The following is a 24,988-nucleotide window of genomic DNA, read 5'->3' on the forward strand; positions in this document are numbered from 1 at the left end:
TATCTAGAGTACAACAAAAAGTATCTTCTCAGCATTCAGTCATAATATCTAATTCGATGGGTTCAGACAGACAGCTGATAGAAGCTGATAGATCTGGATGGTTGTGGAGGATGTTACAGTTTACTTGATGTGGCAATGAACAGACATTACCTCTAAAGCAAATTTCATATGAGGTTAGGTAATGATCTGAGACTGCTGTGCTCTGGGGAAAATGGTTACATGATCTATGTCTACACCAAAGGTCAAAATTAAGTAGAGTGTGGCTGCAATGATGAGTGGGCCCCATTATATGTTGAGTGGAAACCACACAGTCTAAGAAAGATACAACTGCCTTACTTAGTGGATCCTGTGGTTTGGATATTAAAATCTCTGGCAATCATTAATTTATTTGAGACCGTTATTAAACTTGATAGAAAGTCAGTCAAATTCCGCTAAGAACTCAGAATACGGTCCTGGCAGCCTGTAGATTGTGATTAGTAAAACTGAATTTGTATTTGTTCCTCAATCTCTTATATTAAGAAAGAGACTTTAAAAAAAAAGGGGATTTGTAGCCTTTCTAATCCACATTTCTGTGAGGCATAGAGCATCAAAATCATGATCAATTTAGACTTTTTAATATCGATCTTAAAATTCTGCATGAGGTTCTTACTCATCCACGTTTTACCCAATATTATTCACACTGGCCAAACTCATTTTATTAAGCGCAGACTGTCCTTATTCATTATCCAGAGAGTTATTAATAACATGTATTCTTCATCTCTGTTGGTTTGTGGGAAGATGGGTGTTAATCTGTACATTTGTTAAAAATACTGAGTGTACTCTTTTAGCTGCCAGCAGCTTCTTTCTATCAGACTGACTTTTTGTGCTATAAATCTTGTACATAATGATATTATTTCCTACAAAAATTGTTGTTGCATAAGTTTTGGTTTATCAATAAAAAAAGGTTGTTGACGTTTCAATTTCTAACCTCATGTATGTCACAACTTACTTGGCGGTATATAAAATATAGAAAATATTACCAACTGCAAGTTCCATAGCCTAGTTTTACACTTTTAGAAGCATTAAAATATTTTTTCATATAAAATTGGAAATGTAGCTAGAGAGAAATAATATCACCTAATTTGTTCTGGTGTACGATGTGAGACCTTGTCATAAAACAGCAAAACAAACAAAAAAGGAAACGAACACTTTCATTTATATTAAAATTTGCAGACTGCAGTTTGTTTAAACTGTACTTTTGAACCTAAATGTCATCAAAAATGATCATTATTCAGTTCTATTAAACTGTGTTGTGTTATTGACAGAACTGTATTTGCTCTTCTGCAGCTCTTTTACTTTTGTCCTCTGTTTCAAGTCCTCTAGTCATGAAATCTGCTGACGCTTTCAGGAAAGCTTATTTTGTAAATTCTTATCAGTGACCTGTTTACATGTCCAGACCTGACTATAAGAGCTGACCACTTATGCTGACCAGTATGTGCCTGAGATAGGACAGCTGAATCTTACTTAATCCCAAACTGCACTGTGTTAAAAACTAGTTTGTTATATATGTTTTTCTGTTCTTGAATCTTTGTTCTAGCCAGATATTTCAGTATGGACAAGCTTTTGGTCATACTGACCCTAACAGGACTGTTGACTTCTGGTAAGTTAATCTAAATGAATTTAAATTTGCTGTTAGTAGTTTTGACCTAAGAGAGTTTATTCTATGTTCCAACTGGTATAAAAGTAACTGGAGAAATAATCTTTTGTTCAGGCTTTTGATACAAATAGTAATATTACAAAGGGATGCTTTACTGTTAGAACAGAAGTTTGAGTTGCAACTGAGAGAAATGTTTATATTTGAATTTGTCTTTCTCAAGGAGTGGAGAGTTTTACGATATCAGAGAAAGAGTATGAGAACATTGATCGAATGCTGGAATTTGGGGTCCAAGTATTTCTGAACTGTTTGGACAAAGTCAAAGAGGCCACTGAGAAACTGGTGGAAGAGGACATGCTGAGAACAAACAGGTAGAATCAGCAAGACTGAACCAACGTCTGACTGCTTTAAGTGGACTATGAGTAATATCAACACCTGTAAAATGACACCTTTCATTCTTTTCTTCTACAGAATTGCAATCCAGGACAACTGGAATTCCTTCAGAGAGACAGCCAACAGAATCAGTGTAGAGGAAAGAGGTAAAGGAGTGCAGGATGATTTAATTGTAGCAGCACGGTGAGTCCAACCTGTTTATAATTAGGTTAATTAAAGTTATAGTTTCATAACACCACTGATATGCCTATTTGGAAGTTATGTTACTTGTTTATGTTGATTATGTATATTTTTTAAAAAAGCTGTGTTGTCAGCAGCTCTGTGGCTTTTCAGCTTTTCTGAGTATTTATTCTTTGCTGCTTTAATCCAGCTTGCTCTTTCTCCAGCTTGTATTTTGCCTCCTTATAGCGAATTCTGCCCCACTACTGAATGCTGCCTCCTTTTCCCTCCAAAGCTGAGTTCAGCTGAAAACCATACTTTATCATTGCTTTATCATATTTTACATGCAGCTCTCCTCTCAGAAACTGGTGTGACGTCACTGTGTCTGTATATCCATCTAAGCTGTCTGTCGCCTCTTCAAAAACAGTCCTGTCTGTGGATTCAAAGCAGCCCTTTAGCTTTTCAATGTCTCCACTGGTCCACCTGTTCACTGTTGTAATGACAGCCTTGTTGATTTTGAGTTTCAGCCTGTTAGTTGGGATGACGTGAACAGGACTGTGGTCAGAGTGACTGAGAGCTGCGAACATGACGGCATGATAGGCATTTTTAACAGTGGTGTAACAACGATCCAAAGTGTTTCCTTTTCTTGTGGCACAAGAACGAACTAAGTTAATCACATCCAGACGGGGTTTCCAAAAACCATCTTAGCACAAAGATGATTAAATGATAAAGCGAGCATCGACCTGAATACTCTCTCTACCAGTTAAGTGATCTTAACACTAAGATGCTTTTGGAAAACTGGGCCCTGATCTACAAACTCACAGAAATGAGTGATCTGTGCAAAAGGAAACCAGTTTAAAATTGAACTGTTCAGATGAAGAAATGTTTATTTGATTAGTTTTTCATTCTGTATCTCACAGCACTGTTCGAAGACTGGTCCTGCACTACAAGGATGATGTCAAAAAAATATTCCATACAGTAATAATGGAGCAGAATGTTCAGATGTATCTACCGTAAGATCTGAATTCAATCTTCTTATCATGTATCTGCTAGTATGAATGTTACGGACCTCACTTTTTAAGTCTTATGTAATAATTAACTTGTATGGTGGCTTCATGTATCAGATTAAATACTGAGGTGCAACATTAGTTAGCTTCTGGTCCTAAATTACACTATAATGTCAGAAAATGATTCCCCAGTGCAAAACATTTTAAATTGAAGTTCATGATTAATCTTGGTCCATCTATCAGTATCATTTTCAGTCTACCAAATCAGACATACCCATATTAATCAATACAACTTTGAGCCATACACTGTTTAAAATAAGGATTTAGATTTACAGAAATATACTGTATTTTAACTAATAGATCATAATGTAATTATATCTCATGCTAACAGTTCTGCTATTGAACTTCTGCAGAGCTGTAAACACGTTCAAAGGGACCATTGAAAGAGCCAAAGCCAACGAGATCTGGGGGTACACATGATTTTCTTATTATAGTTCACAGTAAAAGGCCAAATGTTTTTATAGTAGGTTGTGGGTGTTTTTCCAGCAACATCACATTGACTTGTTTTGTATTTTATAGCAATTTGGTTTCAAACTACCTTCCTGATGCTCCATCAATTGAAAGTGAACCACTGGAGTTTCTCTGTTACCTGCTGTCCACTAGGTATGAACGCATGTTCTGTCTTTACTGTTTTTTCTCTCCTTGAACACTATAAGCATGCTAGTACTGTACTGTTATTTGTGGTATGCACCATTTATTGCTTGTAAAAACACTATATAACATTATAGTAAATACAAAAGAACATAAATAAATTAAACAATAATATTTGCTTTTAATAAACTACATAAAAGGTAATAGATACCTCTAAAGAATTTCTCCTCAGTGCTCCCAGACGTTGCTGTATTTATTAAACTCCATCACCAGCACACCTGATTTAAAAAAGAAGTACGAAACCAGGCATTGGAGGATAATTACAAATAATGCTTAGCTGCCACGAGGAGACGAGCACAATAAAATATAAAGTTAGAGATTATAGCTAATCTTTGAGCTTTCAGGTACAATTTATGGCAGTCATGTTTTAGCTCTTCATCAGTGGTCATTTTCTGGTTGTCTAGGGGTTTGGTTGACAGACTATTCTCAACCCAACGGTAACATTAAGGTTTAAAATAACTTTAACACTGCTGTGCCCAAAATACACCAGCACAGCTTACAGTGTCATGCCACTGTCAGAAGTCTGATGGGACAGATTTTTATTAGTCCATTTATTAAGAAATTTTGATCAAATTTAAAGAGCAGCACAAAATATAAATTATAGAAATTTTTAGCCCAGCGGTGACAAAAAAGTACTGTAAATGAATAATACACACTGGGTTTACTATTTTTGCTAGCAAATTGGAAAACATACTAAAAACATACCATTTGTTTTACCATTATTTCAAATGCAAAGCAAACTGAAGGCTGATGAGTGCCTGGCTGTTTTGTGCAGCTTGTGGAAAGTTTCATTTTTAGAAAGTTACAAATTAATCTATTTTATCTATTTAGTTTTTGTGTTCCTCATTTACTGTCATAAATAGAAATGAATTCAAAGCTGACATCTCTTTTTCTTTGCATTTAACAGCACCGTGGAAACTTATATTGTGAATGTTCTGAAATGTGGAGTGGAAGTCATTTCACAAATTAAAAAAATAGATTTTGATGAAGTAACTGAAAGGTAAGAAACTAGCATGACAATTGTTTAATTTTATAATAATATTAATATTATTTAGTAAGAAAGTTATATAAAATGAGGTAATCAAATAGAAAGGTTTAAGTAATAGGCTTCGCCAACCAAGCTCAGATCTGTACTCGTGTTAGAAAATATCAGTGGTGATATTTTAGCTGTAAACGCATTTTTAATAGCTGACAGGTGTATTTTATGAAATCTATTTTCTTTGTAAGCATTGCTGTCTCTGTGTGTTCAAGGGTGAGAACCAAATTTGAGGCAGTCTTTGAAAAGTTAAATGAAATTCGCAAAACTGAGCGTGAGAAAGAAGAGGATGATTTTCTTTTGCTAGTAAGGTAAGCTTCTTCATCAGAGGAATCCGTCATTGTAACATGTATCCTTTCTCTGTGAATAAACAGAAGAAATAAATTCTAGAAACACTTTGGGTCTCATTCACCAACCATCCTTAAGCTTATGCTTATACAGTTTTGACAAAGATTCTGACATTCACTAGTATTCTCTTATTTGGCATTTGTTCTTAGGTAAGAACAGAAATTATGCACACTCAAGAGCACGAAGATGTGAACAATTTTGCAATTTCAGAACATGTCATGAATCTGACAGACGTTTTGTTCAGACCTTTCTCAAATACAAATTTAAGAGAAAGGTTAGGAAGCTGTTGGCGACTAAGGCCCATTGTCTTTCTTTGGTTTCACCGAGTTAAACTAGCCATCTTCAGTTTATTACAGTCAGGAAAGAGCTTCCAGTGTGGACTGCCAGCTAAAAAATCAAGAAGCAAACTAACATTATTAAAATAAAATTACTTCACCTGACTTCCTGCCATAAAGAATGAGAAAAGAAAGAATAAACAAAATCAGAGCACTCTCTACATCTGGGAAAATTACAAGTATACACTATTATATACTGTTAATCAATGGTCTTTAGCCAACAATCAAGCAACAGCCATGAGCCGTCTAGCCAACAGAAGAATTGATGTAATTGATGGTAGGCAGATAGTAAACAGGTGCAAATCAGAGTAGACACTTGGGCTTTCAGTTGGGCTTAGAAGTCAAATTAGACTTTCACCCGTTTGTTTGTCAAATATTCCAATATATTGAAATGTTAATACATCATTTTCAAGCTGCAAACAACATAAATAGGACACAAGACTGCATGACTACATTTTATGTTCTAAGTCCACAAGACCAATTAGCATGAGTAGGCAGCATCCCTGATAGTTCACAGTGTTATAAACAATAATTATAACTAAAATGTTAAAAAAGAAGTCCAAAAGCATTTTCTTACCTCTCACCACCAGTAATGAAAACATGCTGGTGGTGATTCTGAAGCAGCAGGAAGGTCAGTACATGGACAAAGCTGAAGCTTCTTACAGGTGCCAGAATGTTACTGCTGCACTATTTTAGGTGGAATAGAAAATCTGAATAAGAAGCTGGCGAATACAGGAAACCAATGAGGCCTAGTAGTAAAGGTATCTTTCCTTCCATGCTGGTGTTCTGACAGACCGAACTTCTCCCTGAGGATGTGCAGTTCACACTGTAAGTGATCTGTCAGAATGAGCTATCATGACCCTTACAAACATCACTAAAGCTCATTATGTTACCTTTCTAACATTAGTTACTGGAATATTCTAAGCTGTATCAGTTTCTGTTCATCAGAAATATTAACAGCTACTCCAAATGAATATTGATCATTCAGCAGCTCAACCTGTCTCAGTATTGGCTAGCTAACTACACACAACTGGTTTATTAGCTAGTTAATTAAAATACAACTTATTTTGTAAACAGTTTTTACATGACACAAATGCCATCTACTCATCTTGGAAACTTATTTACATGTAGATTCATTAATGAACTAACATGTTAAAATGTTGCCTCAAGACCTATAAAATTATTCCAAATAAACCCAACTAAACTGCAGTACCCTTCACTATAAGGCATCCACTCACCATGGGCATGTTTGCCTAATGAAGACGACATAACTGACTTAAAATCAAACAGATGAGATGTATGTAGATGAGGAAAAAACACAGCAAACTTAAAGATCTAAACCTATTCATCCTAGGCTAAAGCATACTGCCACAGCAGGCAGACCCAAAGAAGACAATATGACATAAAAAATATGACATAAAAAGAAAAACAAAACCTATACCTAATCATCCTAAGCTAAAGCATACTGTTTGTGGTCCATTTATGTTTTACGTGTGTTACACCACTGTGATGTGTGTATACTGAAGAACAGAATTAACAAGTGAAGCTAACAGTGTCATTTCCTCCTCTGCATTGCACAGTGTTGTCTCCAGAGCGTTCGTTTTTTACTGGGAGAGTTTTCTGAACGCTACAGATACTCCTGAATTACAGGAAAAGTATGAAGTCATTGAGAGGTGAGTTGAGCCTTAAAAGCACTTAAAAGCATGAGCAACAAAAAAATAATTTTGTGTTTTTGTAAATTGCATTGGTTTTCTGGCATTGTCTGAAGCAAACTGGATATTCTAGTAGTATTGGCGCACAATAAAACAACAAAAAAAATTGAATAGGCACATTACAAAATATTATAATGTCTTTAAAAACATTCACCAAAAAGTTTGCAGGATGGGAAAAACGTGTCAGGTTATAGCTTAGCTGTCTAATGTTTTGGCTAATGTCATAAATGTAAAAGGTTGGTGAATAATAACATAAACCTATATATACTTAAAATAGTAACATATACCTACATATACCTTTCAAGGCTCCCTGAAAATAAACTTATTTTGAAGTTAGGCTGTTCCTTGGGGAAAAAAAAATGCTCACATACAAATTCAGGGAAAGGGCATTGTTTAGTCTTCTTCACCTAATATCGACGAGCTTCTGTACTAACTAAAAATACAGCACTGGTCTGCCTCAGGGTGGAGCTGTAGCAAATCCATTCACCCTGATGGCCTAGCAACTGTAATTATGCCTGGAAAACCTCAAAATGCTGCAGCATACTTGCCCAGTTTCACAAGAGATTGGTGTGAAGAGTGAATTGTTACTCATTTCTTAAACCAAAGACAAAATAGGAGATGTGTAAGGTCTCAGTCAATGTGTGGAAGACCATATTACCAAATTAACAAAGAGCATTGCCAAAAAGTAGCTTTTGTTAAACCAAACATTTTCTTGCTATTGAAGCTTGCATTAGCACCACTACAGTGAATAAGTTAGCAACTAGCCAACCAAAAGGGGGCCCCAAATACAAGTGGATAGTTCACAAACTGAGAAAAATCAATGGTTTATAGAACCATGAACACTTAAAGAACCATTTGAACGCATAAATAATTTCTTACATGGTTAAGTCGTTCCTTTTTATGGATGTACATTTACCAGATGTAGTCCATCAGCTGAGACAGGTTTGGTGTTGGTGTCTTTAGTTTTAAACTGGAGCTTTGAGGCAAATTCTGCTAAAAACACTAGAATAGTCACCCAAATCTTTTCTGTAAATTACATCACCCGAACTTGTCTCAATTGCCCAACCTGTGTCCACGTCTTCATTACGATGGTGCAGACTTGTCAATATGCTTAGCCTGCTGTATAACTTAATGTGAACTATAAAGTATAATATTGACTCTTAGTGTTTGTTAGCAATGTTAACTTCTTTCCAGTTTAAAACTAAGGAAGCAAAATTTGAGAACTAAACATGTAGTTGATCAACTACATCAAGGGTGAGTGGAAAAATGTGCAAGTTTAATTTTTAACCAAACCTTTCCTTTAATGGAGGGGTGAGGAATTCTAGTCCTGAAGGGCCAGACTCCTGCACAGTTTTGTGATTTTCTGCTCATGCACATATGATACAACTGATCAGTTAAAAGCCAGGTTTAGGTGATGTGCCAGAGCAGAGAAATCACCAAATTGTGCCATATTCCGGCCCTCAGTTCCCCACCTCTGCTTTAACCCCGTAATATCCCAGGCTTATTACATGCTAAAGTTTAATATTCAGTAACTACAGGGACTTTAATGCAAATTAGTTGAACTGTTAGGTTACAGAAGCATGTAATAAAACTGTGGGCCTGCTGGTGGGCCCATGGCCATGTAAGACGTTAATACCTAATATTCCAGAAGTAGTTACTGTGGTTAAACTACAACAATTGCATACAGTGCATGTTTGTTGTACTTGAATAGCTGTATTTTACATTCACAGAAAACTGAAGGAGCAGAATTTTGAGGAAGAACTAAAAGAAGTACTAAAACCTATAATGGAATCAGAAACAGTGAATGATGTTTTAAGGTATGTAATTCATCAGTATTTTGATGGGCTTCCAGACTTTTCTCCCAGGTTTTCCCTTCTAGCTACAGATGAATGAATCCACTGATTCCCAGTCCTGATTGATAGAGAGTCCAAAGGCTGAACTTTTTTGTGTTTAACCTGAACTTACATAACTGCCTCAGCATATGAAGCTTTTACTGTTTACCTGAGTTCAATCAGGTGTTAATGCATTTTTAAATTCTTATCTAAAGAAATCAAAAAAATCACAAAAAATAATTTAGGGCTAGAGCAAACGAAAACACTACTGTTCAAAAGTTTGGAATCCCTTGTTAAATTAACCATATTTTAAATATGTTAGATTTTAGATATATTAGATGTTTAAAAATATTTATGCATTTTAGATGAATTTAGAGAACATATTCTCAATTAATTTTTTGTCAAGATATCTTTCTCTCATTTGATCATCGTATCTGAAATATGAGACATTTTGAATATGAATTTCATTATGGATGTTATGCAGATTTCTCAGTCATCGCCGAATCATCTACAGCTCAGTTCGTCATTTTGGATTTAGCGTTGAATACATATTTTTTCTAGTTCTAATAGTTGTTTGAAATCTGTTTACACAGATTAGCCTGTCAGAAATATATATACATGTATCTACAACTGAACATGTTTAATACAATTAATATCAATGATTTAAAATTTCTGAACAGTGATTCAAAACCTTTGAACGGTAATGCATCTGTCAGCTTTCTGGTTTATTTTTATTCTGAGCTCATTTTCATGGCTTTAAAATTGACCACATGAAGAATGACCCCACTGTTAGCCCACTAGTGAGTAATGGGAACAGTGGAAGACTCCCTCTAGTGGCACGTTTTATAGTAATCAAACTTCAAGACTGGTGAAAGACTTGGTATATGATGACAGCTGTCTCAATTGATTTTATCAGTATCAAACCATCTACAGATTATTTTGACAAGAAATAGCTTTTACCGAACAATAAAAATGGAACTTAACTAAACAATAACAATAACCATGTAGTACACCCTTTACACCAAAAACCCCACAATACTTCATTGGAATGGACAAGGATGTTTTAATGTGTGTGTGTGTATGTTTCATACATCAACTAATGATTGATAATTCACAAATGTGCTATTAATTTAGACACTTTTCAAATATATGTGTATTTTCCCAGTTTCTGCTTTACTGTCTGGCCGCTGTCTGAACTGATGATTTATCAGTTATAAATGTCTGAAAGTTCATGCTTTTTGCTGACATCTGCTAATTATTTAAATGTAATATCATGTTTGTTTATTTGTATTTCTAGTCTTCACTTTGACTTTACCCGTGAGTTTTATGAAATCGGCATTAGTCCACTGATTGCGTTGTACTTCACTGGTCCACAGAGGTTCGAGAGGACTGTAAGGTAAAACCTGGTTATTTTATTGTATTGCTCTTACTAATATATCACAATAGTGTTGCGGAGAAGTGAACACATCATCAGATTAACACATTATTTGCTTTCAATAAATAGTGAATGGCGACAGTAACCTGTTACAACAAAGATTGAGATCAAGATTCTAATCTCTCTTCCTTTAAGTTTAATTTAAAGTAAGTAAAATTTAGTAAAATTTATATTTTTTACACAGTTTAGGTCCTTTAGTTATAGAGTTGATAGAGAAGTGACAAGTGTTCACAGTGTGTGGACAGTATCATAAGTAGAGCTGGGTATTGTTTGAAAATGTTCAATACCGATAAGATACTTTCAAACAAAAAAATACAAAAAAGGAATAATTATTATTATGATTTTCTTTTTCTGCTGCATACCAGGCAGGTATTAGTGTGTTTGACAGCATATCTCTGGATGGTGGCTGATACTTGGGATTTAATGCTTTTGTCATCTCTCTGAATAAATGAAAACACAAAGAAAAACGTATCCACAAAGCACAAACACGTTATTGTAACCACTGTTATAGTATTGTCTAGGGCTGGGTACCGAAATTCAATACCAAAAAGGCACCGACCAAAGCATCTCGGTACTATCGAGTACAGAAAAGTCTAAAATCAGTGCCTGTTTTCGATACTTTGCATGAAACGCAAATCATGAGGGATTATTGGAGTTAATCTCTGCTACCGAGAAAAGAAAGGAAAAAAGAGCACATAGCTAGCTAAATTCTTCCCTCCTCTTAACTGATATCCTTAGCTTTTCCGCTTAAAGTGAAAGGGGTTGTTTCTCCGTGGGCAACCGCGTTAGCGCGAGTAGAGCTGGTCCAACTGGCCCTAGCACTGTCAAAGCCCTCACCAACAACATGCAGGTAGTTAACAGGGCTCATTTATGAAACCTACGGAACATGAATTATAAAAAACATTACAGATATTTTCATACGGCAGCTGATTTGTAGCCAGCTAGCTAGCTAATACGTTCTAGTTTTATGCTAACGTTTGCTGAATCCTAACTGGCTTTCAGGGCTGACAAACAGCACAGTAACGAGTGTTAGTCTTCTCTGGCTAAGCGAGAAAGGCACAGTAAACTGATACCGTACCTGATGCTATTTTATCACTGGAAACACTGGGGTCTATATATTTAGGATATATTTAGCCCAGATTCTCCTGTCCCCCGCGCCGACGTAGTGCTGTTCTTCATGCGGTCGAAAATTCTGCAGTTTTCTTGATGGAGATTAATGCCATGTGTAATCAAGTATTTCATCAGAATTGACGTATCACCCATTTTGGAAGCCATTATCTTAAGGCACTTGTTGCACCTGGATCTGTTCTCAGCAGCGTTTTCGAAGTACAGCCAAACTTTCGACATCTTCCACATGTTTAGCTAACTGTGTACTCTTTGCGTTTCTGCGCGTCACGTTTTTTTCTTTTCTTTTTGTTTTTTTTGCATTAGTGGTAAGGGTGAGGGGAATCCCTCGTGATTTGCGTTTCATGCAAAGTGTCAAAAATAGGCACTGATTTTTTTTTTTAGACTTTTCGGTACTCTGTAGTATCGAGATGCTTCGGTCGGTGCCTTTTTGGTATCGAATTTCAGTACCCAATCCTAGTCATAAGAAGCCACAGTATACTCACCCATCTAGACACAGTACACTGTGAATACACGCACACTGAACTCCACAGTAGGATATGTTAGTAATATAATAAATATCAGTTTCAGTGCAGCAGCAAACTAAGCAAAATATCGGTAGATACTTATTCATGTCATGAGTAATGTCAGGGCTAAAAAGTACGCTTACAACACAAAATGCCACATTATTATGTGATGAAGTGTTGTGCAGAAGTTTTAGAAAATCTGATTTAAAAGGCTATTTATTTATTTTATTGTGTTTTTATTTGTATGTCAATATTATGTGATATTCAAAACAATTTATCTTTTTAGTAAATGTGTTTTTGTCTGTTTTGCCTGTAAAAGCAAGAGCAGAGAGAAAACACATTCTTTAAAGTATTATTTTTTAAAGTCTGAAGTACATATTAATTTTTTTCCTCTTGTCATGTGACAGGACTGTGGGCATGAGTGCTGTTGTTCATTCGTACACCATTTATGAACAGCTGTCAGAAAGAGGGCTGTTTTCTGAGATGAAAAGACTGTATTTCAGAGGTGTGGACATAGGAACTGCCCTGGCAGGCAATGAAGAAATTCAGTATTTTAGGTAAGCCCTCATTGTCCTAATACAGAATCATAGAGGACTGTGTTCAAGGCTACTGTTACGACTTATATGCAGTTGTCTGTTATGTAAAATAAATCTTTCCCTTTTGTCATTTTTACTCTATATAGTTGCACTTTATTGATATTCTATCATGTATAGTTTACACCGATTGGCCACTTCATTAAGCAGACGCTCCTTGTGTCTACGCTCAGTGTTCATTGTTTCAGCTCTATGTACGCTATAGGTGCCCTCTGTAGATCTATGATTCCAGATCTTTTTCTCTGCAACATTTGTTAGCCCCCTTTTACCTTGACCTACACTGGTCAGGACCCCGACAGGACCAGGAGCAGGTATTATTTGGGTGGTGGAACATTCTCAGCACTGCAGTGACAATGACATGGTGGTGGTGTGTTAGAGTGTGTTGCGCTGGTACGAGTGGATCAGACACAGCAGTGCTGGAGTTTTTGAATACCCTGTCCACTCACTGTCCACTCTTTTAGAAACATCTACCTTGTTGGTCCATCACATAGATGTGAAATCAGAGACAGTAGCTCATCTGTTGCTGCACAGTTTGTGTAAGTCATCATCAGTGGTCACAGGATGCTCTTGGCTGGATATTTTTGGTTGATGGACTATTCTTAGTCCAGCAGTGACACTGAGGTGTTTAAAAACTCCAGCAGCAATGCTGTGTCTGATCCACTCAGACCAGCACAACACACACTAACACCACCACCACATCAGTGTTACTGCAGTGCTGAGAATGATCCACCACCCAAATAGTACCTGCTCTGTGGTGGTCCAGTTTAAAATGGGGCGAACAAAGTATGCAGAGAAACAGATGGACTTGGAGTCTGTAATTGTAGAACTACAAAGCGCACCTATATGGTAAGTGATGGACAACAAGTGTAAATACAAGGAGGTGAACTTAATGAAGTGGCCAATGAGTGTATATATTGATGTTATGTTTCTGTTTCCTGTTGACTTACAGAGAGACGTACTTTGAGAAATGGAAGTCTTTCAGAGAAGAACTCAACACTCTTGTAAATGAAGAGAGAGGCAAATCACATATCCTACTTCCACAAGTGCGGTAAGCTCTACTTGCTAAAAGTTTTGTAGTTACTATAAAAATAAATGTTGTTTATTCACTCCACTTTTTTCTCCTCAGGGCTGTTGCAAGAATGTTAATTGCCAAATTTGAGGAGCTCGTCGACAAAGTCAATGCAGATATTGATGATGACACAGTACAACAGATGTCAACGTAAGAGATTTACTAAAACATAAGTGCACATAAAGAAAACCAGGGCCCATTTGGGCTAAAGAGCACAACTGAACAATTTCAGCAACCATTTTTCATAGTTTCACCATGAAACTGTTAATATTGTCAAAACTACTTATTAAAACCTAAGTGGACTACACTGTTGTAAAGAAATACCCTGTCATCTTACATCTATTTACTAGAGGTACTATAGGAACTATAATAATATTATAAGAAGCTATGAAGCTTTTATAATACTGTGTTATACTTTTAATAATAATCTATATTTTCACCGCATATGATATGATATCTTAGTCATCTATAATACCTGAGTAGTGTACTGCAGTAATCTACAGTAATTGGTTGCTGGTGTATGTTTTGCACAAACTGTGTCAGATTCTCAGTTCACAACATCTGTTGAAATTTTTCATGTTCTGCATCTCTCAGTCAAAAGCCACAACGGTTTGAAATGTATTACTTTTATTGAAATTGAAATCATATATCATTGCTGATGGAACAAACTTCGAAGCTGCTCTTTACATTGTGTGAAAATTATAGGATTAATAGACCAGTAAAAATGCTGCGAAATTAAATGGCAATAAATCTCATTAAATTAACTTTCTTTAAAAGTTGTGAATGTTTTGTCTTTCTCCTGAAAACTTACCATTTTGGAGATAGGAGATTTTGTTCCAACAGTGACAATGTGTTTGCACAAACGTATTTGTAGCACGTCTTGCAAAGCAAAGATTAATTCGATTAACTTGTTGGAATTTTGTTTGTGTAGGAAGTGGAGTAATATAAAAGAAAAATGCATTAAAAAACTACTGACCAGTGGAGCACTTACTCAGGATCAACTGGATGAAGCTCAGAGGTCAGTGATATATAGTGCTGCTCGCTCACCAATCTGATGAATTAAACTGTTCTGAAACAAATTTGCCACTAAAAAAATCTTTTGTGTAGTAAAAATAAACTATGCTAACACAATATGATTTACTTGTTTGGTTTAATTCTACACATTCAATATAATAACATTTAAACTGCATCTTCATTTGTATCTTTTTAATTTATTATAAACTGCAACTGTTCACTCATTCTATATTATTATGATAACGGCTTTCCAATGACACTAATAATTTGTGACTACTTTCTCTTGTAACCTATATTCCACTTCATTGCACCAAAAATAGTTGCTTAAATCCTTTCACTTATTAAATAAATAATGTACCGAACTTATGTTCTGTAAATTTGCATCTAAAAATCATGCAGGCTATTTGTGGGTCTTTTAAACTAGGTTTTAGATGTTAAAATTAGAAAAACAAAAAATGTCTTGACAAAGGGATTTGAAGTATGTGAATATTTATGTAATTATTTCTTTATTGTGTTTTGCAGCATCTTTCTGAATGATATAATTGGGTTTTATGATAAATATCTGGAGTTTACAAAAACGATGGATCCACAGAGAGTTGAAGATACGTCTAAGTAAGATGTGCTTTTTTTTCTTCTTATGTGAGAATGTAGTAGGGGGTGCACAGCATTAGTCAACTAAGAAATCCACTAGTCGGGCTGTGGGCAGCAGTTAACTAGTCAAGGAACATGCCTGAAGTACAGTCGCATTAAAAACTGCAGTGAAAAGTCAGAAGAAGAGAACAGAAGTAAGTTTTTGCTAAACACAAAGTACTTTTTTTGTATAGAAATAATGTACAACCCCATTTCCAAAAAAGTTGGGACGCTATGCAAAATGTAAATAAAAACAAAATGCAATGATATGCAAATCATGTGAACCATATTTTTTAAAGGAAAATACTACAAAGACAACATATCAAATGTTGAAACTGAGAAATGTTATTGTTTTTTGAAAAATATATGCCCATTTGGAATTTGATGCCAGCAACACAGCAAAAGTTGGGACGGGGGCATGTTTACCACAGTGTTTAATCACCTCTTCTTTTAACAACACTCTTTAACAACAAGCATTTGGGAACTGATTAGACCAATTGCTGTAGTTTTGAAAGTGAAATGTTTTCCTGTTTTTGTTTGATACAGGATTTCAGCTGCTCAACAGTTCAGGGTCTCCTTTGTTGTATTTTTCATTTCATAATGTGGCAAATGTTATCAGTGGTGACAGGTCTGGACTGCAGGCAGGCCAGTTTAGCACCCGGACTCTTTTAATACAGAGCAATGCTGTAATAATACATGCAGACTGTCGTTTGGCCTGCAGTGCCGCCTGAGGGCCCAAAGATCACGGCCACCATATATTGTTTTTTGGCCTTGTCCCTTACATACAGAGATTTCTCCAGATTCTCTGAATCTTTTAATGTTATTATGTACCGTAGATGATGAAAAGAAAGAGTTTTTTTGCTATTTTACATTGAGAAACATTATTCTTGAATTGTTGCACTATTTGCTCGTGCAGTCTTTCACAGAGTGGTGAACCCCTCCTCATCTTTACTTCTGAAAGCCTTTCTGAGATTCTTTTTTATACCCAATCATGTTACTGACCTGTTGCCAATCAACCACCAGGTATTTTTTTAGCATAACACAACTTTACCAGCCTTTTGTTGCCCCCCTCCCAACTTTTTTGGGACATGTTGTTGGCATCAAATTCAAAATGGGCACATATTTTCATAAAACAATAAAATTTCTCAGTTTCAACATTTGATATGTTGTCTTTGTACTATTTTCAATTAAATATAGGGTTTAAATGATTTGCACATCATTGCATTTTGTGTTTATTTACATTTTGCACAGCGTCCCAACTTTTTTGGAAATGGGGTTGTACTCCATGAGATTAAACCGATATGAGGGCTGCTAAAGTCTCACAAACCAGACTGGGCAGGTTTTAAGATCCACCATCTCTAAGGAAATGCCATTTGACTGACATGCAAAATGACCACACAGACCACACGGTTTACTGCGACATGTTTCTAAAAAATAAACAGACTTAAATAAAGCGGAGCAGTGTTGGAAATTGTTTGAGGATATTTCATTTATTTGCAACTTTTGTTTTTAATGACTAATCGACTAGTCGACTACTTTTCTGAATGAGTTCCAATTAAGTCGTGCCACTGATAGGACGCAGTGACTGTTTTAAAAACATCTATGATTTTTGTTGTGCTAAGCCATTCCAAGCCAATTAATGACATTATGTGTTTTTAGAACTTTTTGTGGAACTTGCTTACTAAATACTAAATGAATCCAGGCAGGCACAGTACTGTGCAAAAATTAGAGACTACTCGTCTTTTATTTAATTTCCTGGTTCCGTTCCAAATTTCTCCTCATCACCCCAAGTCATCTTGTTGATTTCCAGTTCATTTTACCACCAGCACCCCTGATTTCATTTAATGCAGGATTAATTAGCCAAACCAGGTACTGGATGATATCTACAAATAGTACTAGGCTGCCAGGAGGAGAGAATAAATGAACACACTGACATATATAAACTCACTACTAACTGTTTTAATGTTATTTGACTTTATTGTAGTAAAATTTTAAGCTCAAAAGCTCAGTATGCTGTTTATGTCCATAGGACAATTTAGATAGCAAACACCAACTAATTACGTGGTTTACTTAACAGTGAGTTTAACAGACTGTTTATAGTGCCTAAGCAGAACCAATAGGGTTTAATATAGTTTTTAATGCTAAAGCCTTTAAATGCCCCAGTCCTGCCAGTAGGTTTATGTTTCCATTCCTCACTCCTATAACAATAACTCCAGTTTCCAGTTTCTAGATAATAAGACTTAAGAAGTAATAAGCTTAGAGATGTTAAAGGTTTTAAAGAAGATAACAAAGCATGAAAGAAACACATTGTTCATTATTTTGATGTGTTCGTTTCAGGGCTCTGGTCAAAATGCTGGTGGTGGGACTTAATTTCATATATTCTCCACTGGCTCAAGCTCTGGACTTCTTACTCGCCTGACCACTTCAGACACAATGAGGCCGTTTTCATTAAATAACAATCTGAAACATTGTAACCTCACTGTAATCTGACATATCACTATTCTCAATACTTTACTTTATTGAAATAAAAGGTTTATATAGCATCAAAAATGGTTCATTCTCCATCATTCTGAAGAACCATTCCACAATGCAAAGAACAGTATGAAGCAATAAATGGTTCTTTGAGTCTCCATGGTTCTATATAGAACCACTGTCTTTACTAAAGAACTTTTGAAGAACCATCTTTTTGAGAGTGTTTAATGCAGGTATATGAGGCAGTCGGTAAGTTTTAAACATGTCTGTTGCGAAGGTACAAGGTACATAAGACGCATTCTCTAGGTAAAATAAATGACAATGTGTTATTAGAACTTTTTTGTGGAACTTGCTTATTAAATATTTAATAGGTTCAGTTCAGCACAGTACTGACTACTCAGAGACTCAGAGACTACTTGTCTTTTATTTAATTTCCAGGTTTGGTTCCAAATTTCTCCTCATCGCCCCGAGCCATCCTGATGATTTCCAATGAATTCTACCACCAGCTCCCCTCATTTCATTTATGCTTGTGGGTGTACGTGATAGTTTCTTGAAAAAAGAAAACTGATAAGTAGCTCTGTGTTGTTTTACCTTGCATTTAAAAAAATAATAATAATAATGCATTTTGACACATTTTATTTATTTATATAGTTATCTGTGAGTTCTCTAATAAAGACATATTGATCTGTATTAAGGCTGTAGTCAATACCACCTTTGTAGAGCCCAAGACAAGACCAAGACCATGACTAGTCAAGACTGAGTCAAGAACGATTCTAACTGAGTCTGAGTCCAGGTCAAAACTAACTCTACATAAAAGCAACATCAAGTCCAAAAGAAAGCAAAACAAGGTCAAGACCAGAAAGTACCCATCTTCACTGTCCGATGGTGCTGGTGGTGTCTTTCAGTGGGCTTGGGCTCTTGCTCTTGGTCTGGAAGTTCCACTTGGTCCAGGCTCTTGGGAGTCATCATCCTTGTGGATGTATTCTTCTTGTTGTACTGGTGGTTGTTCACTCACTGGTCTCAGTGCAGGCGTTGCTCTGGAACAATGGTTTAGATGGACCCAGACCTTTTGTCCTTCCACTTTAACTGCAGTTGGAGTTGCTAGGACCACCTTGGAAGGACCCTCACGTCTTGGTTCAGTCCAGCCTCTTTTGAAGACCCTTATGTAGACATAGTCTCCAGGCAGCACTTGTTTGAGCTGATCTCTAATATCTAACTTTCTTCCCTCAGTGGCACCTTTCACATCATTGAAGATTTCTCTATGGATTTTAGTCAAACATTTTACATATTCATGTAATTATTTGAGCTGAGGGCCTTTAGTAGGCCGTGAGAGATATGTTACAGGCATGTGGCACCTTGTGAGCATTTCATAAGGGGTCAAATGAGTGATTTTACGATTGGTAATCACTCTCAAACTCATTAAAGCTAATGGTAGAGCAATTAGCAAATTAATTTTCAGTTCGCTTGCTGCACATGTCTTAGTAATTTTAGCTTTAAGAATTCCATTTTGACATTCAACTATGCCCTGCGATTATGGATCTACATTTAATCATTAATTAATAATTAATGTCTGTGTAATTATGTCAATAACTTTATTAACAAAGTGTTGGCCATTGTCAGAACTAATTTTATGCCATATGCAAATCTAAACATGATCCATCCACAAACAAAATTAACTCACTATTTGATAGTGGTTCACTATATAAATCTTCTCCAGATTTTAAGAAGGTTGTGGTTAACTATTCACAATGATGTGGTATACCTTCTTCAGGCGTAGCTAACCTCTCTGCTGGATTCACTCTGGAGCATCTTTGTATTGTCAAATCAGGGCCGAAAGAATGACGTCATATCCTGTTTGTCTAACATTAGTCAACACAAAAGAGTAAGATGTTAATAAGATGTGTATCACATTGTTATGGATGTTGCTTTCTCATATGTGAATGATGCCGCTTCTAAGCCTTGATACAATACCTTTAGCTAACAAACTCAAAGTTGTTACTTTTTTTCTTTTGTTATAACTTGGGTAGTGTGTTTCCCATAATATATCTACTTTCCTTTAATTAGTAAAATAATCTGTACTGTAGCCTCTCTGTGCAGACTGGGAGCAGTCTGTGTGTGTGTGGTGCTCCAACTGTACTAGATTAATTGCTGTCCTTGAAGTGCTTGTGTGTATGTAATCTCATGGTCCGCTGCTAAGAGCCCCCCCTTTCTTGCTTCTCTCTCTCTCTCTCTGCTGCTTTTTACCTGCCAAGACGACAGGTTAATACCCATACATTGATAATTTCCCTTATTTTCCAAAAAAATCCTCCTTTTTCATTTTTTTTCTTTTACTTTTACGTCACTCACTATCTTAGAGTCGAATTCATCAGCTATGCTTCACACACATCAATCTTTTTTTTCGAAAGGGAAATCTTCAAAGTAATCTCCTTTAAACAGCTCATCTCTTGAACTTCTAAATACATGTTGCACTCGCGTTGAGTTAGGCCATAAACTCTTATGCAAGGGGTCAGTTTCTTGTAATTTAATCTAGTGTCAAGGAGCGTACCATCCTAAAGTAGCTGCCTTTTCTCTCTCCCACAATTTTGGTGTATCTCAAGCTCTCTGCACCGCTCAAATTTAATTTCAGCCACTAAAGGGGTTTGACTATTTAATATTGTATTTAACAATGGAGCTAGATGTTTTTTGTTCCAAATCAGTTTAATTCTCCCTTTCAACCTATGGTGAGGAACATGGTTTGCACTTCATCCCAGTTGAGCCATTTGGGTGAGCTGCCATAATTTTTCACTAATCAACACTGATGATTTCCAACTCTCTCTGCCTTCTGCATCATTGTAAGTTTTACAACTTTTTGTAAGTTTTACAACTTTTTGTATGGCCACACTTTCAGACAAAACACACAGACAAACATTTAACATTTATCTCTTAGCGCTTTTTTCTCTATAGCATGCTTTTTTTCTCTCTCTTTACATGGTATCATTTATCGCATTGTGTCAAAGCGCCAAGGGAAGAGGCGCCACGTTTACAGAGTCGAGATGTTGAAGGCTCAAGTGGGCCAGAAGAAAGTGAAGAAGAAGGCAGGAAGAAGCTGAAACAGGAAGGAAAAAAGAAAGGAAGATAGTGAGAGCAAGACTAAAGGAGGGAAGGACGAGGACTAGGGTTGAAGTGAGGGAATTCTACTCTTTTAGCATTGAAGGTTACTGAAGGTATGAATGTGTCACATTTAATTATGTTGGCGCCTCAGATGATTTCGACGACATCAACTCCTTTGAAGATGGTCATCAGAGCTAAGTTAGGAAGAGCGGTTCATCTCCCCTGTCGATGTGGAAGGTTTAATGTTGGTGGTAATAATCCTCCTAAGTCGTGGTGAAGATGTGTTGTTAACAGGACCTGAAGTTGATACTGTGCCTCGTGATCAGAGGAAGAATCTTTTGTTTAATGACTGGAGGTGGTTGAAAGTTGGGGACGATTGTTCACTTGTGCATAATGTTACATGGGAAGACCAAGGGGAATACATATGTACTTATTTAGAGCCAGAGTTTAAATTTGTTCCATTTCAAAGTGTGTGGAGAGAGGGTTATATAACTCGGAAGGTAGTAGTTATGATAGAAGATTTGAGTTCTACTGGAGTTTTCATGGTTGCTAAAAGGGTTCAGGAACAATTCACCACAGCAACCACTCCCAGGGTGAATATTGCATCGATGAAGCTTACTACTTTAGCTCCAGAAACAACTAAGAGCGTTTATACATCAATGAGGCTATTACTTTAGCTACGACTTTGAAGGGGATGCAGGCTACTACAGGGATGGTGACAATTTCTACCTTTGTCACTTCTGGAAATATTACAAGTGAGGCTGGGCCAAGGGCAACCTTTGCCAATAAAACAGTGACGACATTTTTGTCACCTACGAAATTTGTAAATGTGACACAGACACCTGATATGACATCTTTGAACTTTAAAGAAGTAGTAAATATAACCCAGAAACCTATGTTAAAGATAGAGCTTAGTGTGAATAGTAGTAATGAGATTTTTGAACCTAGAGAACAGATGGTGGAAGAGAATGATGCAGATTCATCTGTGACAGCTCAGAGGACTATTTTAGATGTGGAAGATGAGTTTTTTGACTTTGACTGGACACCAGAAGACATGACTGACCATTATCATGTATTACAGAAGAGAGAAACTAAGTGGAAGGCATATGGATTTGATTCCTCGGTGTTACAAATCGCAGACCCATGGGCAGGTAGGAACTTATGGTTCCAGCAGTTAACTCATTCTGTAAGATCGGTTAGGAAACTGAATTGTCCATGTGTGGTGAAAGTTCCAACACCAGGCACATGGCCTTCAATTTTAGAGATGGTACCAGAACCATTAAGTGCTAAATGTCAGTCTTATGCATTATGTTACCTCATGCTGTTATATCAGCAGCAATCGGCGAAAGATAAGGTGATGGCTCTGTCAGTGCATCTATTTAGACCTAAACATAATTGTTCTTGGTTGAGGGAGTTACCATATGTGAATTTACTTGATCAGCATGAAAATATGATAACAGCGATCCCTGATGCGTTGGAAGTGAAATCTGTGGGGGCAAAGACGTTTTGCGATGAGAAATGGGCTGACTATAGGGAATTCTTTAAGGATATTTAGGCTGGTTTGTGGTGATAAGGCATATATATTTCTACCGTATGGGTGGATAGGGATGCTGTTATATGGCAACATTGAAGCTTCCATATGAGGTTTTTACTGTCCAGAAGGGAAAAGTATCTGATGAGGTTCAATCTGATGCTATTTCTGGAAGTAGGAAGAAAAGGGAACTGGCACAATTTCATAATCTGGAGTCCTATCATTGGAGGATAAGTCTAGGAGAGAAGTAGGGTATAGGATTATTTCCATGGTATGGTGTGACATTTTTGGCAGATCACATTGATAATATTACCTACACCCTACAGGGTTTTGCAAATGAGACTATAAGAGGTTTTGAATACTTGTCAAATACTCAAGAGTCATAGACTGACGTTGCTGAAACATGACATGGCTCTTGATTATCTTTTAGCCAAACAAGGCGGCCTATGTGTAGCTTTGAACTTAACTGGTGATGCCTGTTATACTTTGATTCCTGATAGTTCTGACAATATGACTAGTGTCATAGATGCATTGAAGCATATAAGGGATGCGTTTGGCCCATCGGAAGGAGCTGGATGGTCTGTGAATGCTTGGTTGCAGGAGAAATTAGGACCGTTGGGAGCAGTGTTGGTTCAGATTATGGTAGCAGTTCTTATATCATTGAGTGTGATGTTTGTTTCTGTACGTTGTTGTTAACCTTTGCGAAGGCTATGATATTGAGATGGGTTGGAGTTGTGATGCCTGGAGATCAAGTTCAGATGCCATTACTACATAGGACTGACACAGACGATGACGAGGAAGTGGTGATAGAAGGCGAACTGATGGAGAAATATCCATTTTGAATATCTACTCTTATTATAGTCTTAACATTTATTTCTGTTACTATTTTGGTATTTAGTGGTCTCTTACTATAGAGTGGGATGATTGCAGGGGGAAATGGAAAAATGTGACTTATAACTTGGAATAATGTGAAAGTATGATACTGTGAGTTTCACATTTACTTATAAGGTGTTCATTCATATTTGATGTTTCAATTTGCATCTGTTGTTTTTGCAAAAGATACTGGTTGGTGGTTTTCTTTTCTTTCCTTCAAGAACGATGTTGGTGGAAGACCACTGTAAGGGTTGTTGGATCTTCGGGGACCCCGATGTGCATGGACAATAAGAATGGACTGGAGGACTTTGAATAAGGACACTGTGATACAATGCCCAGAGTCAACACATCATCGACACTACACTGAGAGTCGACGCTGCTGAGGAGCTGCAGTGTGATACATTTTTATGTCTTCTCATATATATATTTGCATAGTATTGGATTTTGTTCTATTATATTGTAATGTGTGATATTGATAGAGGACATTTATAAGGTAGCGATAATCTTAGCAAGACATAATAGTTGGATTGAGTGTTTGAGTTGTTTACTGCATGAGTAGTACTTAAATTTATAACACTTTCTTTGTTTTAGTTGCTTGAAGATTGATGTTTTCTGTTATTGGGTACGTACATTGGGACCTCAGATGTTTTTTTTCTTTTTTCGGTGCTAGGGATATTGGTGCTAGGCAGGGAAAGGTCCATTGGAAGGTCCGATGGGTCGACCAGCCTGAAGGTGGACATTGTTTTGATTTTATTTTCTGAGGTTTCGGTATGTATTTGCTTAAGTCATATCCCTACATGACTTGTCAAAATTCCTTCTTTTTTAAATTGGTCTGGAGTATGTGGTTGCCTAAGGTAGAGGGATCATGAGATAATTTTTCCTGTCTAGATTGTTTGATGGACATTTCAGGAATGATAGCTGCCTGACAGGTTTTTTCGCTCTCACACTCCATAAAGTTGTTGTATTGCTAAGGTTACGCTGTAGGAAGCATGTGTAGGAGGAACTGTTATTTTGTTACAACTGCACACATGTATGTGTTACTTTTTTGTTTTTCGAGACTCTGTGTAAGTCTCGAAGGGGGGAATATGTGGTATCTAGAGTTCCATGTGTTATCTGTTTTTGCAGGTTTGGAATGTTTAAGTTAGGGGGCCCCTGGTGTAAAGGTCTAAGGGTCAAGGCCCCATAGGGAATGGGCCCCTTTCTCTTCCTTTCCCTTCCTCTCTTAGTTCCAGATAGATGAGATCATTTTAAAAAGGACCATATGTTCTGTTTCCTTTTACGAAAACAACCACCCTATATAAGCAGTTGGGTATACTGTTCTGCAGGGGACACTTCAGAATTGGCACGGATCCCCTCTCAGGTACTTTATGGTGCTTGATACGATACTGTTTTACTTTGTAATAAACATCTTATAGCAAGACGGTGTCAGCAGAGACTTCTTCATCATCTTCACATCATCACTATTTAATAAACAACAGCAGCAC

General features: G+C 36.6%; 1 protein-coding gene across 3 annotated transcripts; it reads left to right on the forward strand.

The window, feature by feature from the left end:
* Positions 1-1,351: 1,351 nt before the first annotated feature.
* LOC118805988 lies at positions 1,352-24,916 on the forward strand. 3 transcript variants are annotated; one of them, XM_036567220.1, is made up of 19 exons: positions 1,352-1,470; positions 1,577-1,639; positions 1,857-2,004; positions 2,105-2,209; positions 3,106-3,198; positions 3,606-3,662; positions 3,772-3,855; positions 4,811-4,903; positions 5,155-5,250; positions 7,203-7,295; positions 9,065-9,151; positions 10,464-10,562; positions 12,640-12,789; positions 13,775-13,873; positions 13,952-14,044; positions 14,826-14,912; positions 15,431-15,520; positions 18,449-18,539; positions 23,691-24,916. In XM_036567220.1, the coding sequence occupies exons 1-18, from the start codon at positions 1,461-1,463 to the stop codon at positions 18,501-18,503; spliced, it is 1,602 nt and encodes a 533-aa protein (XP_036423113.1). In that variant the 5' UTR covers positions 1,352-1,460; the 3' UTR covers positions 18,504-18,539; positions 23,691-24,916. The 3 variants fall into 3 exon arrangements, with proteins under 3 accessions (XP_036423113.1, XP_036423112.1, XP_036423111.1); XM_036567219.1 differs by lacking the exon at positions 23,691-24,916 and having other exon boundaries at positions 18,449-21,650; XM_036567218.1 differs by lacking the exons at positions 18,449-18,539; positions 23,691-24,916 and adding an exon at positions 17,876-18,088 and having other exon boundaries at positions 1,353-1,470.
* The last annotated feature ends 72 nt before the right edge of the window (positions 24,917-24,988 follow it).

The sequence above is a fragment of the Colossoma macropomum genome, unplaced genomic scaffold, assembly GCF_904425465.1.
Source record: "Colossoma macropomum unplaced genomic scaffold, Colossoma_macropomum, whole genome shotgun sequence".
NCBI classification, from domain to species: Eukaryota; Metazoa; Chordata; class Actinopteri; order Characiformes; family Serrasalmidae; genus Colossoma; species Colossoma macropomum.

Bases quoted from the DNA above. Each gene is read 5' to 3' on its own strand.
- LOC118805988 (XM_036567218.1), top strand. The intron at 1,640-1,856 runs GTAAGTTAATCT...GTCTTTCTCAAG, and splicing joins AACAGGACTGTTGACTTCTG to GAGTGGAGAGTTTTACGATA. The intron at 9,152-10,463 runs GTATGTAATTCA...TTGTATTTCTAG, and splicing joins ACAGTGAATGATGTTTTAAG to TCTTCACTTTGACTTTACCC.